Genomic DNA, 17,540 nt, shown 5'->3' on the forward strand with positions numbered 1-17,540 from the left:
TCTCCTAACCCTCCTTTCCTGATCCTGTTTCTTTGTCTCCAGGCGAAGCCCTCAGGAAAGACCCCCCAGGTCAGAACTGCCTCAGCCCCCACCAAGGCGTCCCCCAAGAAAGGGGCTGCCCCGGTACCCCCTGGGAAGGCAGGACCCCCAGCCACCCAGGCCAAGAGGCAGGAGGAGGACTCGGAGAGCAGCAGCGAGGAGGAGTCGGACAGTGACGGGGACGTGCCAGCTGCTGCACCTCCAGCCCAGGTGAGGCCTCATGAGGAAGCAGCTGTGGTGCCAGGCCTCCAAGCTTCCGCCACCTACTCCCATGTCAAAACTTGGGCTCAGAGCCAGGTGAAGAAGCAAGACCAGATTTAGGCTCTGCATCCAGGGACCTTTCCCCCAGCTGCTGTCCCCAATGTTTCCTTGGGTAAAACCTCCTACAAATAACCCCCGTCCCTCGCCAAACCAGGGCCTCCCCAGTAAAAGGTGGCTTTGGTACTCCCATATCTGCCAAGGCCTCCACGATGCACATGGTCTCACCAGCCCAGTGGGAGGCCAGGCCAGGCCCTCAAGGATGTCCCAGTCAGAGAACCAGGAGGGGGCTTCGATGTGGTGTAGGTACCATGAGGCCCTGGGGGGTGGGAGGAAGCCAAATCTCTCACCCCGTCGTCCTGTAGGCAATGGGGCCTGGGGCCTCCTGTTGATATGTGTATCTCTCAGGGAGAGTTCTTCTTCTAGCTCAGTGTGAAGCCTAGAGAGTGGGGAGAGAGAAGGAATGAGGACCCGACTTCTATCTGGATGATTTTTCCTCTGTCTGCTTGTAGGAGTGGCTACAACCTGTAGTTCAGGGTGACAGACTCCAGGACTCACAGGGCTCAGACATGTGATGGAAATGACTTGAGTGGTGCAGACCTAGTGGAGGTGATAGATGGCAGCTGACATGAAGCCTTGGTGTCAGGAGGGACCGAGGGAGTGGTGGCAACAAGGGCAAACTAGAAAGATGGCCACTTTTGGCTCCAGCCAGTTGTGACCTAATGGACATGTGTGGCTAGATCTTCCATTCCTTAAGGGAAGCTGGCAATCCCTGCTCCAGGCTGAGCTCTAATCCCTCCTAGATATATGTTTTCTTCACAAGTAAACAAGCACCAAGAGGTGTAAGTGCTCATAGCATTAACCTCTCTGCCTTCGGTATAGCAGATCAACTACTGAGCATGGTGTCTTGTTGATAGAGATGAAGGCATGAAAGACGTTGGCCCTGCCTTCAAGGAACTTGTAGTCTGTAGGGCAAGACAAGGTGACGGGGTTACTGGAGCATGTTCCTGATGGAGCTGGGAAAATGAGTGTCTGAGAGGGTGGATGAGATGATTGAGCTGAGCTTGGAGGAAGACCTGGGGTTCGCTAGACACTAAAGTGGAGAGAGGCTCCCCAGGGAGGAGATGGGAGAGTGCGGAAAGGAGAGGGGTTTTGAAGTCAGGTGGGCTCAGCAAAGGCCAGCTGTCCTGCAGGCAGCAGTCACTTCTAGTTGCTTGTTACCAATAAAATCTATGGGAGCCTAAATGCCAGAATGAGACACGAGGGTCCTAGCCATGTTTTGGACCGTGATGCTTTTTGTAAAGTTTTAATCAGGTTATTCTATCAGTCAGGACATCTTAATCTGCAAGAGAAAACAAGAGCTACTTCACAAGAGCTCAGATGGTTCTTAAGGGGGTTGGTCATCTCAGGGCATGAAGTTTCATGGTAGGGCTCCTGTGAAGGTGGTCCCTTAAGCTCAGCATCATTGGTGACTCAGATTTCTTCTCTCTCCATGCCTCGTCTGCCTCTTTGTCACAGCAGGGCTGCAGCATCTCCTAAAGAGAAAATCCCCCAGTTGACTTCCCCTCCACTTAGCTCCTTGACCAGATCTAAGGCATGTGTTCTACCTGTCCTCTGCCGTCCCCTCCCCCTGCAAAAAAAAAAAAAAAAGCCACTCACTGATGAGGGGCCTGCAGTTCCCGAGATTGGCTGGGACAAAGGGCCACCCTCTCCAAAGCCTGTGGTGGGGGCCACTAGAACAGAGACAGGTTGTGTTAGCAAGGAAGACACGGGGACTTGGCTGTTGCAGTGTGCACTGTAGTTGACCCAGTGAAAAATTGGGAAGTGCACGCCCAAATCAGAATCTTCTAGCTTTTCTTGAGAGATTGGAGGCTCCAGGGACTTCCCTGGTGGTCCAGTGGCTAAGACTCTGCGCTCCCAGTGCTGGGGCCTGGGTTCAACCTGTGGTCAGGGAACTAGATCCCACATGCAGCAACTAAGACCCAATATAGCCAAATAAATAATGGATTAATTCTGTGCATGTTAAGTCGCTCAAGTCATGTCTGACTCTTTGCAACACTATGGGCTGTAGCCCACCAGGCTCCTCTGTCCATGGGATTCTCCAGGCAAGGATACTGGAGTGGGCTCCATGCGCTCCTCCAACGGACCTTCCCCACCCAAGGATCAATCCCATGTCTCTTAACTCTCCTGCATTGGCAGGTGGGTTCAAGAAGCTGGAGGCCCCAGCAGTGTGGGTCCTGCTTTTCTGAGTAGTAAAAATTGGACCTTCACACCAATGGGGAGGCACAGAGCTGCCCTCTGCCCTGGCCTGGGCTCCCCTCCGCCACCAGCACCTTTCAGTTTAGTCCCTGCTCTAGGTCCTCCTCTGGCTCCTGACTGCCATCACCAGCCAGCCCCCCTCATTTATTCTTGGGCTGGCAGGAGAGGATAACAGCTGGTTGAACTGCTCTCAGCCGGCTCCTGCTTTTAGCTGGGGATGTGACAGCCGGATGTGAGCTGTGCTGGGGCCTCTGGCTCACCCCTGCCACCTTGTCCTAGGCGGCTGTCACCTCTCATTCAGACGCCTCGCCAGCAGCACGCCTGCCCTTGGGTTTTAGTAGTGCCTGACTCACACATCCCTTTCACGGTTGGAGTCAGCTCTGGAGGAAGGATCGGCAGCGTGCAGGCCTGTGTTCCCGGCGTCTGTGGGGCATGCTGGCCACCCTGCCGCACACACTGTGTAAAGGGGGTCATGCTATCTTCCCGGGAGAGAGAGGATCGTTGCTCACCGGTCTCAGTTGTGCTTCCTCTCTGCTAACGAACGCCCCCTTGCCCACCATGTTCTTGTCCCCTCAGAAAGAGGGTAGCTCCAAAACTGCCACAAGCAAGACCCTGGCCCCAGCGTCCCTGGAGAAGAAAGCAGAGGAGTCCTCAACCAGCAGTGATGAGGACCTGCCGTCCAGCCAGGTAGGCCAGGCCTGTCCCTAAGGGCACTTAGGCTAAGAGCTGAGCAGATGCGCCTGGGAGATGGCAGGGGCGGGGGACACGGGGAGGGCAGGTCTATCCCACTTACAGCACTTCCCCATTTCCCGAGCTCTCTTTTTTTTTTAACACTTTCATCTCCACAATAACCCTGGAAGGCAGGTAGCAGAGCCTGCCAATGGAGGGTCAGAGTTGGCTCCCACAGCCCCGAGGCGCAGGGACACAGCATGCCGCCTGACAGGGAGAGCCTTTTACTGCGGGAGGCACGTGCTGTGTCAGGAATCGAGGCCCAACAAGCTGGAGTGATCTCCCAAACTCCTATGACCCGTAAGAAGCCCAGGAAGAGGCAGGCACTGGCCCCTGGTTCCATGTGTACCCCACTTCCTGTTAGGACCCGGGAGCCTTCTCTGCAGGGTCTGTCAGAGCCCTGGGGGCCTGGTCCCAGACCTCGCTCAGGAAGCTACGGCCCATCTTCACACGCTGCCAGCCATCCTCCCCTGGCTCCACCCCTGAGGGCGGAACCAAGTCCCCCATCTCCCCAGCTCCAGAGGCTTGCTGGCGTTCACCTGGCAGGAATCTGGGTTTCTGTGTGAGCCCCAGGCCTTTCCCACAGCCAGCACTGCCCTCTGTCCTCCCCTAGCCCCAAGGTACTAGAAGCTGCTGCCAGGTCCTTCAGAGATGCCGGAGTTCCCAACCGCCAGATGAGTGGGGTCTCCCTATCCAGCTCCCCTTAAATGTCATATCACACACTGATTAGTCCATCAGCAGGGTCAGGTGTCATGCACACCCGTGGTGCTGGGGTGTTCACTGTCTTTCTCTCCTTAATAGCCCAGATTAGAAGAGTAACTGTGAACAACTCCATCTACTGTTGGCCCCTTCCTGAGGGCCAAGGACAGTGCTAGTCCCCATATTTTCATTTTTCTGTTTAATCCCCAGACCAGCCCTATGAGGAAAGGTGCTTCTTTTATTACCATTTTGAGGAGGAAGGAATAAGTCCAGAGAAGTTGGACAAGCTGCCCTGGCATCACATTGCTGTCATAAGGGGACAGACCTGGTGTCAGAACCCAGGCTGTCCGTATTTGCTCGCTCCCTGGCCCTGCCCTGACACTCCCCTCCCTGTGGCAGCGGGGCTTGGGCCCTGCCCTCGGGCTCTCCGTGGAGCCTTTCAGAGCCTGCCTTCTCTGTGCAGAATCTAAACAGCTGGGAGGGAGGGGGCCGCTTCTCCCTTCTCTGCGGGGGCGGACTAACACAATTAAAATGAACATCATGCTTAAACTGAACCATTTAATTGGTATGTTAGTCCTCAAGGTTTTGGAGTCCCTGTTAGAAAAGAAAAAGGAAAAAAATTCAGCGCTTTGAGCATTCCCCAGAAGGATTCAGGGAAGCCGGCACAGCCCAGGGGAGCTGCAGCCTCCTCCCAACTTTGGGGGTTTTTAGCTCCTTAATCCCCAGCTCTCTAATTATGATTATTATCGTTATTATGCATTTATCAAGTACTTCTCTACTGGTGAGTTTCACTGTTTTTATTATTAGCCCATCACTGAGAGTAAGAAATTGATACCAGGGTGGTGGGCAGAGCCCCAGGCTGGGAGGCAGAGAGGGGCTGTGGGTCCATTCCCAGGTCCCCTCACTGCCTTAGTCTCCCCCGCTGCAGGGGTTGGGCTTATGTCTTTGCTCTGAAAGACAGATCAGGGGATGGTCCCTGCATGGCTTAGCCCTGTTGTGTAGGCATTAATCCTAGGCCAGAGTCTGTGCCAGGGCCTAGGGTAGGTACCAAATTTTAACAGACAAGGCCTTGCCTTTAGAGTTCCAGGTTGAGTTGGAAAGAAAGAAGAGACCTCTAAGAAGCTGAAATTAAGGTGTTAAATCAAAGATCTAAAGTCTAGCATGGTTGGTCCTAGGAGTTCCTGTCTGGTGCTTGGAGGACCAGCTTCCAGCCCTGGCTCTGACACCAGTTTGCTGGTTACCCTGGGTGAGGCCACTGGCCCTCTCAACCCCTGGGGTGAGACTCCCTGAGGGCTGGTGAACCATGGAGGCTCTGGGCCACATGCCCAGAAGTGGGATTTTTCAGCTCCCTCAGATGTGGGCCTAGGATGTGCTACCAGCTCCAGACAGTTCTGGGAGAGGCCTCAGAGAAGTGCTGCCATCCAGAGCTCAGGTCCTCTCGTGTTTGTGTCCCTTGTCCCTAGGCTCAGCAGTCTAGGCCAACCCACTGCCCCCCCACCCGCCATGACCTGAATGAGGGCACTCTTGTGATGCACAGCTGTGACTTCTGGAAGGCCACTGGGTTTGGTCCTGCAGGCACTGACCCCTGCAGTAGAAAGGGATACTGTGTGTTCCCTCTGGGCCCTCACTGCCCAGCACCTACAGGGGGCGGAGTGGAGGTCCAGCCAGGTGTTCAGGCTGCTTCCGCTTCCAGTGAGTCTTTCCTGACCCACCCCAGAAAGAAGGTCCTTGTCATCCCATGTGTATTGTGCTTTGTGGTTTCCAAAGCAGACCAGAAGCTCTTTGGTGAGAGAGCCCAGACTGGGTTACTAAGAGCCTTCCAGCAGGTGGGAGAGTGAGGCTCACGAATCTCGGGCTGGGCCACACGGCGAGGTCGTGGCAGAGATGGGGTCAGAAGTATGCTCCATGTACCCCACCTTTGAACCCTCCTCTCCCATCCAGGGCTCCATGCCCCACCCCAGCTCAGAGGCAGGGCGGGCAGCGTGGGCAGGTAGAGCAGGGCGGAGGCTTCTGCTGCAGAGCTGCTTTTAATATCCCAGACGCTATTGTTTGCCTCAGTGGGTTCGCTGCCTCTCTTCGTCCCCGACAATCTGTTCCTCTGTCTTCTCACATATATATAGATCCCCCCTCCCTCAACTGAAAGCCTTCTCCCACTTCCATCCTTCTCTCTTTCATCACGTGGGAAGGAAGTCTCTGGAAGTGGCAGATCAGAGCGGCTGTGGGGGAGGCTGTTTGGCAGGGGTAGGCAGGGCCCGGGCCCGGCAGAGCTTCCCCCTCGGGCGGGCCCCTTTCTGCTCCATTTTGTGTTGCCTTTCCCGCAGCACCCTGGAGGACGCGAAGTCAGACCCAGTGGGGTGCGCAGAGACCTGGGTTCCAGACCATGGCCATGGGCAGCTCCCTTCTGTTCTTCTGCACTCTGTCTCCCTGTGGGGTCAGGGGGTAGGGGCAGAACTCAGACCAGGTCAGCTTTCTGGGGAGTGGAACATTAGGCTCCCTGGGTGTCCTTCTATGCGGTGGGCATGTTCACTGGAGCTGTGGTTCCCAGACATCCGCCAAGAGTCCACAGGGAGTGTTACTTTTTTCTCTTTTTTTTCAGTGTCTTACTGGAAAATGCAGAGCATGCCCCAAGCTAGAACAGTATAGAGTCGCCAGTCACCATCCCAGCTTTGGTAGTTCTGGACTTGTGACCAGTCTTGGTTCATCCACGTCTTCACTCTCTTCCCCAACACCACTAGATTCCTCCTTTTTTTCTTTTCTTTAAAGCACAGTCATTAAAAAGTTGGCCCACCTAGTCAGCGTCCCCATTTCCCCAGTTGCCTCATGACGTTTTCTGTATCTGGTCAAATAGGAATCTAGACAAGGGCCACCGGCTACATTGGGTCCCTTTGGTCTTAGTTGGTTTTCCCTGAGCAGTTTACTTGTTGAAGATCCTGGGCCCGTGTAGTTTGGGCCACATTCCTGTGTCCTGGGAGGAGGCGGCATCAGAGTCTTGGGCATGGGGCAACTAGACTGTGAACAGCCCCCTAGGCGAACCGTCAGGCAGCTAACGGGGCATTGCTCAGAGCGCCCCGCACAGCAGGTGTGTGTCTCTGAAGTCAGCGAGAGGAAGGAGCCTGACCTCCACATTCTGGGCCTGACTTGGCTTCAGTTAGGCTGTGTGACCTTGAGCAACTGTCCCTCCCCTCAGGACTTGTGGTTTTCCCATCTGTTTGATGGAGTTGATACTGCTGATCTCAGGGGTTCCTCTGAGGGTTGGGTGGGCTCCTGTGAGCTCTGAGGTGCTGTGCAGGGTCTTGGCGGGTATCTGGGCTGGGAGTGAGCTGGCAGAGCCTTGCGAGCTCTCTGGAACCCTTGCCTTGTGACACCCTCCCCTACCCACCTTCCCTTTCCCCTGGCCAAGCTGTTAATCACTGGGGGGGTGTGTTTTGTTTTTGTTTTTCAAGGTGATTAAAACCCCTCTGATTTTTGTCGACCCTAATCGTAGTCCAGCTGGTCCAGCTGCTACCCCCACCCAAGCGCAGGCTACAGGCACCCTGAGGAAGGCTCAGGCCTCGGAGAGCACAGCCAGGAGCTCCTCTGAGAGCGAGGACGAGGACGTGATCCCCGCTACACAGTGCCCGACTCCTGGTGAGCACGGGCCACACTGCAGGGCTGACTCCCTGGCTGCAGCTGCCAGGCGTGTGCACGCACACATACACGCACACACGCGCACACACATCCATTGAGGTGCCAAAGGGAGAAGACACTGGCTGAGTCTCAGCAAGTAGTTGGTCTGGAGGGGCTTAGGGCAAGGTCTCGACCCTATGTTGGCTCATTCCCATGAGGATCTGGCTTGAGCAATAACTGTGCCAGGGCTTCTCTGCGTGGGCTCCAAAAGGTAGAACCCAGACTAGAGACTCGAAGCTGCATTGACCAGGTTTGTAGTTCAGGAGGAGCCTTGTAACAGCTGGCTGACTGAACTTGGAGAGGGCTGCAGGGTAGTGAGCCTCTCATTCCTGGTGGCATGTGAAGGAGATCAAGTAATCCCTAAACAGAGAGGTGTAGGGAGGAGTTCCTGGAGACAAGACCAGATCTGGGTTTTCTTTGACTTTCGACAATCTGATTCCGACAGTGATAGCAAGGAAACGGGTAATCATTATCGGTGTTGTTACCAGGACACTTTTTGATGAGGATATTAATACCTGATCTTGGTGGGTTTATTAAGAAATGCAGATTAGCACAAAAGAAAAAGCATCACTTGTAATCCCACTGTCCAAAATAATCACTGTTAACATTTTATAGCTATTAACTTTACAAACACCAAAGGTACACTGTGTATTTTTAGTGAGACCATACTGTACATATGCTCAGTAATCTTGGTATGTTGTGACGTTCTGTAGTTACAGCGTGATCCCCACTGGCTACAGAGTGGTCACCTGGGAATCCTGCAGTTTTTTCAGCCAGTGTTGAGGTGGAGGAAGCTAAGGATTTTATTTGGGGTGTTGGGCTGTTTCAAACAGTGCTGCAGTGAACACATGTGATTGAGCCTCTACACATGACCAAGGCTTTTCTAAGAGAGAGGGTTTTAAATGTGCAGAGTCGTGTTTGGCTCCAGTGCTCTGCCTGTCCTCTTAGCCAGCGAGGGGGACTGCAGGAGGGGAGGGGCTGAGGAAAAGGCCTGGGGTGTTGCCCACAGCTGCCGTCTCATCTCCTTATAAAACATGGAGACAGCAGCTGCTCCTGCCTGGAAGGCTTGGGAGGGAGTTTAAGGGGCTTCTAGCACATGGGCCCTGGGCACTGCACGAGGTTCCCAGGATGGGCTTGATAGAGCGGGTTTTGCTGCTTGGAGGAGGCCACGGGGCTTCTCAGCCCTGACATACCCCCTCCCCCTCCATCCCAGCCACTAGGACCAGCGTGGTGACTGTGCCCACGGCACCCCCAAAGGCGGCCCTCAGAGCCAGTGTGGTGGGGGCTCCCAGCAGTGAGGACACAAGTCAGGGGTCTGAAGGCAAGAAGCAGGAGGCCTCAGCCACTCAGGTACCTGGTGGGCAAGGGGGCTCTGCCGGGCCAGCGGGCTGAGGGGCCCCTCCTCAACACCACTTCCACTCAGGGTTGCTGGGTGGCACTGTAGTTGCTCTCACCCACCCCGTGGAATCCAGGGCCTTTCTGGGCCTGGCGATAGCCCTGATCCGTGCCCCCGAAGGTCAGGAAGCGTCCTCTGGCATGTAGCCCCCCGGGAAGAACCAGCATGACTCCAGCAGCTTCTCCAACAATATCAGGCTTTTGGTTTGATTTTTCTCTCACGGTTTGCTGTGAACAAAAGTTACCCTTTGTTAATGTTCATCATAGTGACCAGTAGTGTTCTTCCTAGCCTTCACTATTTTCAGTGCATTTTTATTTCTTTGGTCCTTGCTGTTGCTGCTGCTGCTGCTTCTAAGTCGCTTCAGTCGTGTCCGACTCTGTGCGACCCCATAGCAGCTCACCAGGCTCCCCCGTCCCTGGGATTCTCCAGGCAAGAACACTGGAGTGGGTTGCCATTTCCTTCTCCAAGGCATGAAAGTGAAAAGAAAGTGAAATCACTCAGTCAGGTCCTTGCTATGCTATGCTATGCTAAGTTACTTCAGTCGTGTCCGACTCTGTGTGACCCCATAGATGGCAGCCCACCAGGCCTCCCCGTCCCTGGGATTCTCCAGGCAAGAACACTGGAGTGGGTTGCCATTTCCTTCTCCAATTCATGAAAGTGAAAAGAGAAAGTGAAGTCACTCAGTCATGTCTGACTCTTAGTGACCCCGTGGACTGTAGCCTACCAGGCTCCTCTGTCCATGGGATTTTCCAGGCAAGAGTACTGGAGTGGGGTGCCATTGCCTTCTCCGAGTCGGGTCCTTGCTGGAACCTAAAAACCAAGCAGGGGAGAATTAATGGCTCATTGTTCAAACGATGGAGCTGAGCACCACACCCTCAGCAAGAGGATCGAGGCGTGTCCAGGATCAGGCAGGGCTGGAACCCAGGGCTCCTGGATCCTAGTTCATTGTTTCTGGGCTCATTGCTCGTGGGGCCATAGCCATTTGTTTTCCCAAGCCCTTGCACCCGCCCCCTTTTTTCCTGAGATGGTGGGAGTGAGAGCTGGATAGGCCAAAGCAGGACTTGGGCACTGCCACTCATTGGGGCTCATCACGACCTCTGACCCAAAAAGAGCTTCCTGGGAGCATGGTTGCTGAGTGGGTGGCTGGATTGTGGTCACTGCACCCACCAACCTGCATCCATTTGGCCTTTCAGCCAGCAGATGGTGCTGAGCATCTGTCCATGCTGGGAACTGGGGGTACAGCAGGAAGAAGACAGGGAGGGGCCCTGCCCTCATGGAATTCCCAAGGCGGGGGACAGCCATTAAGCAAGGAGACCGAGAGTTAAAGTACTCACCCCAACTGGTGGGTGCTTTGAAGGGAGTAGTATTGATATAAGCAAGAAACAGTGGGATGACTTAACTTAGAAAGGATAGGCCGGGGTGGCCTCCCAGAGGACACAACGCTGGGGCCAGAGAAGCAGCCAGGCCTGGGCAAGCTGGGGAGCCCTCCAGGCAGGGAGACCCAGGCGCAGAAGCCTCTGGGGGAGCGCTTGGGGTGTGAGAGCTGGGAGAAGGTAGGGAAGCAGGGGCAGAGGGGCCAGGCCTCATGGCCCATGGTGAGGGCTGAAGGGGGCCTGGAGGTTTTAACAAGGGATCACACCCAGTTCTCGTTCCATTCTCTCCTTGGCTGCTGGCAGGTGTGGGAAACAGGAGTGGCCCCAGGGAGCCTATTGAGGAGTCTGTTGCAGCCGCTAGTCTAGAGGCTCAGACTCAGTGGTGGAGCGTCCGGGGGGGCCTGAGCCTCTTCCCTCCCCTGGGCTGGGAGCTGTCTGTGGATCCTCTGAGAATGATACTATTAGCTTATTTTCTGCCCAGTCAGTGGCAGTACCCCTTCGACCGCCCCTCAGCCCTCCACTCCACCTCCAGGTTCCTCTGGCAGCTATGGGTCCCCTCCTACCCGAGCCGGGCAGGATGTGACCAGGGTGTGGCCTAGATGGCATGCCAAGAACCTGGGAGCCCCAGGCCGGGCTCTCACCCACCCGTGCAGTCTTAGGCTGAGGCCAGCCCCTGGGTCATGGGTCTGGGCCCGTCCTCTTTCTGGGGGCCCTGGGCAGGGTCCTATCTACATGGAGCCAGGCTGGCTCCTCACCTTTGCCTTTCACAGGTGACCAAGAGGAACCTCCCGCTGACACAGGCTGCCCTGAAGGTTCTTGCCCAGAAAGCCAGTGAGGTCCAATCTCCTGCTGCCAAGACCCCGTCTTCAAGTGGGGTGAGCTGGGGAGTCGGGGGCCAGGCCTCACCCCGGAGGGGATAGTGTTCAGAGACACAGGAGGTAGAAGGCAGGGTGCAGGCAAGGGCCCAAGTCCCAGCGCCAGCATTTAGCTACCCTGTGACCTCAGCATGCGCATTCACCTTCCCAGGCTTCTACTGTGCATGCCCCCGCACCCAAACTTTCTTTTTGAGGGGTCTTAGTTCCCTAACAGGCGCTCAGCAGTGAAATCCTGGAGTCCTAATCACTGCCAGGGAGTCTCCCACTGCCCATCCTAGAGAGTAGTGGGAGAATTAAATGGGGCCTGTGTGTGAAGCCTCTAGTGGTGCCTGGCCCTTCCCTGAGGTATTCAGTAAGCACCAGATCTTATTTCCCCTAATTTTCCCTTTCCATTCTCTCTCCTTTCCTCAAATCAGACTGACAGTGCTGTGGGAACACTCTCCACGGCAAGTCCCCAGAGCACCCCTACCCAGGTCAGAATGGCCAACAAGCTCAGAAAGCCTGAGGTTCCTACAGCTCAGCAGGCCACAGCCACTCCCTCGGGACACCCCACAGCCAAGGCCCCTGCAACCTCAGATGACAGCAACAGCAGCTCTTCAGGGAGCGAGGACGATGCCAAGGGGTCCCAGGTGGCCCCGTCAGCCCACAGGCCAGGTGAGGCTCCTGGGAGAGAAATGCTGGAGTACCTGGTGGAGCCCTGGGCTCAGGTCTCTGCTCTGTATCTGCCCATGTTTTACGACTTTGACCTAGGCATCTCATGCAGGACCTCAGTTACCCAGCTATACAACCCCATGACCAAATTGGTCCACACAACATGAACAACGTTTTTACTTGACTGTTTGGCCACGCCCAACCTTTTGGGATCAGGCTTCCCTGACTGATCCCCAGATTCCCAAGACCATACCTCTCTTGGGGATTAGAAGGTTTGTGCATGCAGGTGTCTCACTGGAAATGCTGTGAATAGCAATAGACCATGGAAGGGAGCAATGAGGGGCAGATGATGCCTTAGATCAGAGGGTGAGGCACGTAAAGAGGGACCAGGCCACCTCGGGGCCCTCCTGCTCCCGGAGCGCTCTGACCTGTCCAGCGGGCAGAGGGAACCCGGGGTTCCCAACAGTTATCTGTGCTTCTCCCGTAGGCCCAGCCCCCTCCAGGAGGGAGACCTTGGTGGAAGAGACCACAACAGAGTCCAGTGACGACGAGGTGGTGGCACCTTCCCAGGTAACTGCAAGGGAAGGGGCTGGCAGTCTCTGGAGCCTTGAGGTGGGAGCCCCAGGCCAGGCTCTAACCTACCATGCAGTTGTAGGCTGAGGCCATGCCCTGGGTCATGGGTCTGGGACCAGGCCCGTCCTCTTTCCAGGGGCCCCGGGCAGGGTCCTGACTGCATGGCTCCTCTCCTGAGGTCCCACTTCAGCATAAAGCTGTGAGAAGCAGACTCTTAGAGTCTATAGAAAGGGTTTACCTTGATTTTAGGTGATCTCCAGATAAAAACATTCTCTAACAGGTAACAGATGGGATTTCTTTTAAGGTTATCATCTGTATGTGGCAAGTGCTAGGGCTTTTCCCTTTGCATTAGTAATAAGTTTCCTTTTTAAATGAGCCCATTTAAAATATGTATTAATTATAGTAGTGCAGGAGGTATGTACACAGGGCTGTGTGCCCGCCGCCCAGCTGGCCTGAGGGTCCCGGGGCTGAGCTCCTCTAGTGGGCCATGCACTGCTGGGCTTCTTCACACTGGGCTTCTTCAGTCTCTCCTCTCAGGTTTTGTGACTCCTGGGCTGACTCCAGCTGGTTCCAAGACTTCAAAGGCCGCCCCCAAACCAGACGCCAGCCCCTCTGTTTCCTCTACTCCGGCCACCAGAGATGCCCCAGAGGGCAAGCAGGAAGTGGAGCCCCAACAAGCAGCAGGCACCATGTCCCCTAAAACAGGTGAGTCGAGGGCCTCAGGAAGGACACAGCAGGATGTGGAAGAACAAGGCAAGGAGCCCCTTTGCCTCCCTCAGGAGCAGTCCCACCAACATGGTCCTGTCTGCCAGCAGGGCCTCCCCAGGTGAGGTCTGGTACCGCTACATCAGGCCTGGAGGTGCACGTCAAAAGTGCAGGGGCCTGTGCCCTAGAGTCTGGCTCCTGTAGCCTAGGGCCGCCCAGAGGTCGGGTTATCCAGCCCCGAGGGATGCTGGTGCACCGTGTAGGCTGATCCCTACCTTAGAGGATGTGCACCTGGACTCACAGGGTAGGCCTCGGCTCTCTCTAGCTGTTCCTGTTGACTTTTCTTCCTAACAAGTGGGCTCCTGGTACAGGGTGTAGGTACTTGGGATAGCTCAGACAGAAGATGGGGTCACGTTTGAAGAAGTCTTCTGCACATGGTGAAGACCGCAGGCAAAGGACTGACATGCTCTGAAGCCTCAGACAAGCCCATGGCAACTCTGGACCTTGGTGCCCTAACCATACAGGGCAGGGGTTGGTGGATCCATTGGTGGCACATACAGAAAATGGCACATGTGGAGAAAGTCACGTGGTGTTTGGAGGGCAGACTCGAGTGCTCAGGTCACCTGGCCTAGGTATCAGCCACTGCTGACTGTGCCAGCACTCTGGGACAGGTGTCTCAGAGGGTCTGCCTGGGCCAGCTCTCAAGGTTCCCTGGCCTTGGCATTCTAGGGTGTGTGGTAGACAGGAGGCAGAGAAGTGGGTTGCTGAGGCACCCTGTGCTCTCCTTGGCTCCCTTCTCTAGCTGACTCCTGTTCTTGCCACGAAGCACCAAAGGACTGAAGTGGGCCTCCCTCTGCCCTGGGACCCCCCTCTGCCCACCTCCCCAGCCCCCCTGGGGCTCTGGAGCCAGAGCTGCTGCAGTTCCCACTGCACCCTGAAGGGAACAACTTTATCCTCCCCACATGGAGCCAGGGCCAAGCTACCAGCACCTCCCAGAGCCCAGGGTGTCGCCACTCTTGTTCTGTGAGACCCCAAAGGGACCTGCGAAGTTGGGGCAGTGCCGGGACATATGCTCAGCCCCCAGTCCTGGGGCCTCTAGCTGCAGCTTGCCCAGTGCTGGGTCAGCAAGAGGAGTCATTGCTCATTTTCTTCCCCAGTGTTCTTCTCTTTGTGAGAGGCGGGTGTGACAAGGAGACATTTTAGAGGGGGCTGTGGAAGGTTTTTTTCACACGTGTAGTCAGCACACAATTATCAAAGGAGAGCAGAGGCGTGGAAAATTCTAAACAAAGGCTGCAGCAGAAGTCGCTCTGGCAGCAGTAAACCTGCTTAGTCAGCCACCATGTGCGTATTCTCTGCACCCCCCACCCCCAGGCCAAGCCACCTGGACCCCTGACCGCAGAGGGCTACAGACCCCCAGGGTACAAGTGGGCATAAGTTGGATGGCTACATGACCTTGGCTTTTTTTTTATGCATCTGTGGTTTAGAACAGTGAGGGGATTCAGTGTTCATCCAATACCTCATTTTATAAACAGGGAACTGAATTTGGTTTTCAGACCCAGGGCCCAGGCATCCTGTCTCCCTGCCCTGGGCTCCTGACTGAAAGGTGCCGTCTATCCTGTCCCATAGATTCTTTGATTTGTTGGCGGATTACAAGCCCTTTTGGAGAAGGAAATGGCAACCCACTCCAGTATTCTTGCCTGGAGAACTCCATGGACAGAGGAGCCTGGTGGGCTACAGTCCGTGGGGTCTCAGAGTTGGACACAGCTGAGCAACTAATACTACAAGCCCTTTGATTAACATGCTGGAGTTAATTTCCAGCCTGAACTTGAGTTTTCAGTGTGAGGAGACATGAAAAGAGCTGTAAGTTAGAAGCAGGTGGAGAGTTGTGGGCAGGAGACCCAGCGGGTTCCCTGGTCCCATCTGTACCACATCAGAGAATGTCAGGTCATGCTGGACCCCCTTGGCTTTCATGCCACCAGAGGTCTAGTCCCCGATTCTCTCAGGTCCATGACCCCGGGTCCTCTCTCCACAGGCAGAAAAGAGGCTGGTGCCACACCTCAGAAGCCCGGGAAGGGGCTCAGGAGTCCCCCGGCCTCCATGCTGGCGCTGCAGAGCAACATCACCCAGCGCCTCCTGAGCGAGCCCTGGCCCCTGAGCGAGGCGCAGGTGCAGGCCTCGGTGGCGAAGGTGCTCACGGAGCTGCTGGAGCAGGAGAGGAAGAAGGCCGTGGACACCGCCAAGGAAGGCAGCCGGAAGGGCCGCCTGGGCCATAAGCGGAAGCTGTCCGAAGACCAGACAGCCCCCAAGGCCCCCAAGAACAAGAAAAAGAAGCAGCTGGCAGCTGCAGATGGTGGGGAGCATGTCGTCTCCTCAGAAAAGGCCCCCAGGACTGTCAAAGGGAAATCCAAGAAGGACAGAGCAAGTGGTGACGTCAAGGAGAAGAAGGAGAAGGAGTCTCCCGGCTCTCAAGGGGCCAAGGAGAAGCCAGTAGGGGAGCTGGGGACTCCGAAGGGTGACGGGGGAGACCACGGCAACCTTAAGATGAAGAAAGAGAAGAAGAAATCTGACAAGAGTAAGTGCCTGCTGCAGCCCAAAGCACACTTCCCTGGTCCTGCTGAGGGCTGTCAGTCACCACTCAGGTGGGTGGCCCTCAGCCAGCACAGAGAGGGCTGAGAATGTCTTGTCCGTCTTGGGAGCAGGATGGGCAAAGCCAGAACCAGGTCCTGGAGCAGTGGGGCCACCACCACCAGGATGGCGCTCGCAGCTGCAGGGCGTGTTCTGCTTGCAGAGCCCTGTGCTCCCTCACGGCAGCCACAGCCACGCACACTGGCAGCCCAAGCTCCTGGGGTCCAGGCTCCTGGGTAGCAGCTGCCCCTTGCTGCATTCTGTGCTGGAGTCCTCGTGCAGCCAGGCCACGTTTAACCCCCACCACAGTCCTGTCTGATGGGTGATCACTCATTCCCATTTTACAGATTGAAAGTCTTTTTAAAATCAGTGTAGAAATTTTACAAAGTGAGTTAAAATGGTAACAGTCCAGGGCTTCCATGGGGGCAGAAATCATAAGACTTGTGCTTCGATGGCTCCCCAGGGTGTGGGGCATAGAGAGGAGAGAGCTCTAGGGCCCCTGGAGACCTGCCCTGTCTGCCCACTTTGACCCCAACCCTTAAGATTAACATCTGTGGTTTAGCAATTTTACTTTCTTCCCTTAGAAAAAAAAGACAAGGAGAAAAAGGAAAAGAAGAAGAAAGCAAAAAAGGCCTCAACCAAAGACCCTGGCTCACCATCACAGAAGAAAAAGAAGAGAAAGGTAGAGTGAGTCCCAAGGAGTCTTGGGCTAGAAAAGGGGACCCAGACCCAGTCCCCAGGTGAATGTGATCCGCCCCAGCCTCTGGATGTCAGGGTAGGGGGTGGGATAAGCCAGACCCAGTCCCTGTGCCCCTACCGTTTTCAGGGTCCCGAACAGGAGCGTGTGTATTGTGAAACACTAGAGAATAGCTAGGAGGTGGGGCCCACCCTGAGGGGCCCAAGGTCTGTGCATGTGGGAGCCATGGAGCGGCCCTGTCTTGCCTGTGAGGTAGGAGGCTATTATGACAAGTGAAGAAAAGAGAAGCCCCCCTGGGGCCGGGAGACTAGCTAGGCTGTGCAGGTTTCTGGGTGAGAGAAAAAGTTCCCTTGGATGTGTGTGCCCCAGCTGGCAGGGTATCCCCACGGCAGAAACACTCACCATCTGCGTCATGCGTGTCAAGGGCCGACCGCCTGACCAGGGGCCCTCAGCTGCTCATACCCAGATGTGGTTCTCAACATGGCTAGCAAGGCCACAGTCATGGTTAGAAAATCCGAGCATCTGCTGCTGCAGAGTCTTGGGCTCCATCCTCCAAGGCTCAGGGGCACCCTCCGCACCCTCAGGATCTGTGTGTCCCCAGTATCTGTTCTGGGGGAGCCACAGAGCCTCGGGAGGGGACTGTCGTAGCCCCTCCTGGTGGGGGTGGCGTGGGTGGGGAGACACTTCAGGTCCAAGAGCCTCTCCTGCTTCTCTCTTCACAGAAGAAGACAGCAGAGCAAACCGTCTGAGGGACGCCAGGTGGCAGGTACACTCCTGGCCTGGGAACCCCTGCTGGAGAGGGCGGGAGGTCAGCTCCAGCACCCACCATGGTCCTCAGGAGTGAGACTGGGCCTCGGGGGTGGGCCTCAGGGAAGGGGTTTTGGAGAAAGAGGGTTCAGTTCCTCAAGGGCAGTGGGTGATGCCGGGAATCAGAGCTGCAGAGTCAAGGATCCAGGAGAGTCTGGACAGTGACCACCACTGAGTTGCTCGGGTGG

The 17,540-nt window shown here is 55.8% G+C and overlaps 1 protein-coding gene across 3 annotated transcripts in view; it reads left to right on the forward strand.

The window, feature by feature from the left end:
- The window catches only part of TCOF1 (Treacher Collins-Franceschetti syndrome 1), a 40,105-nt gene that overhangs the window by 20,094 nt on the left and 2,471 nt on the right, over positions 1 to 17,540 (forward strand). Inside the window, exons 16-26 of one of the 3 annotated variants that reach the window (XR_826176.1) lie at positions 43 to 249; positions 3,133 to 3,243; positions 7,428 to 7,611; positions 8,864 to 9,000; positions 11,190 to 11,294; positions 11,711 to 11,948; positions 12,433 to 12,515; positions 13,043 to 13,223; positions 15,256 to 15,795; positions 16,433 to 16,530; positions 17,268 to 17,353. Coding sequence is in view for 2 of the 3 variants with exons in the window: in XM_010850567.1 (XP_010848869.1) it covers positions 43 to 249; positions 3,133 to 3,243; positions 7,428 to 7,611; positions 8,864 to 9,000; positions 11,190 to 11,294; positions 11,711 to 11,948; positions 12,433 to 12,515; positions 13,043 to 13,223; positions 15,256 to 15,795; positions 16,433 to 16,530; positions 17,268 to 17,294 (1,911 nt within the window). In the remaining variant the exon portion in view is untranslated. The remainder of the gene's footprint in view (positions 1 to 42; positions 250 to 3,132; positions 3,244 to 7,427; positions 7,612 to 8,863; positions 9,001 to 11,189; positions 11,295 to 11,710; positions 11,949 to 12,432; positions 12,516 to 13,042; positions 13,224 to 15,255; positions 15,796 to 16,432; positions 16,531 to 17,267; positions 17,354 to 17,540) is intronic. The other 2 variants (XM_010850567.1, XM_010850569.1) reach the window with 2 other exon arrangements.

The sequence above is a fragment of the Bison bison genome, unplaced genomic scaffold (assembly GCF_000754665.1).
Source record: "Bison bison bison isolate TAMUID 2011002044 unplaced genomic scaffold, Bison_UMD1.0 scf7180017864291, whole genome shotgun sequence".
Lineage (NCBI taxonomy): Eukaryota > Metazoa > Chordata > Mammalia > Artiodactyla > Bovidae > Bison > Bison bison.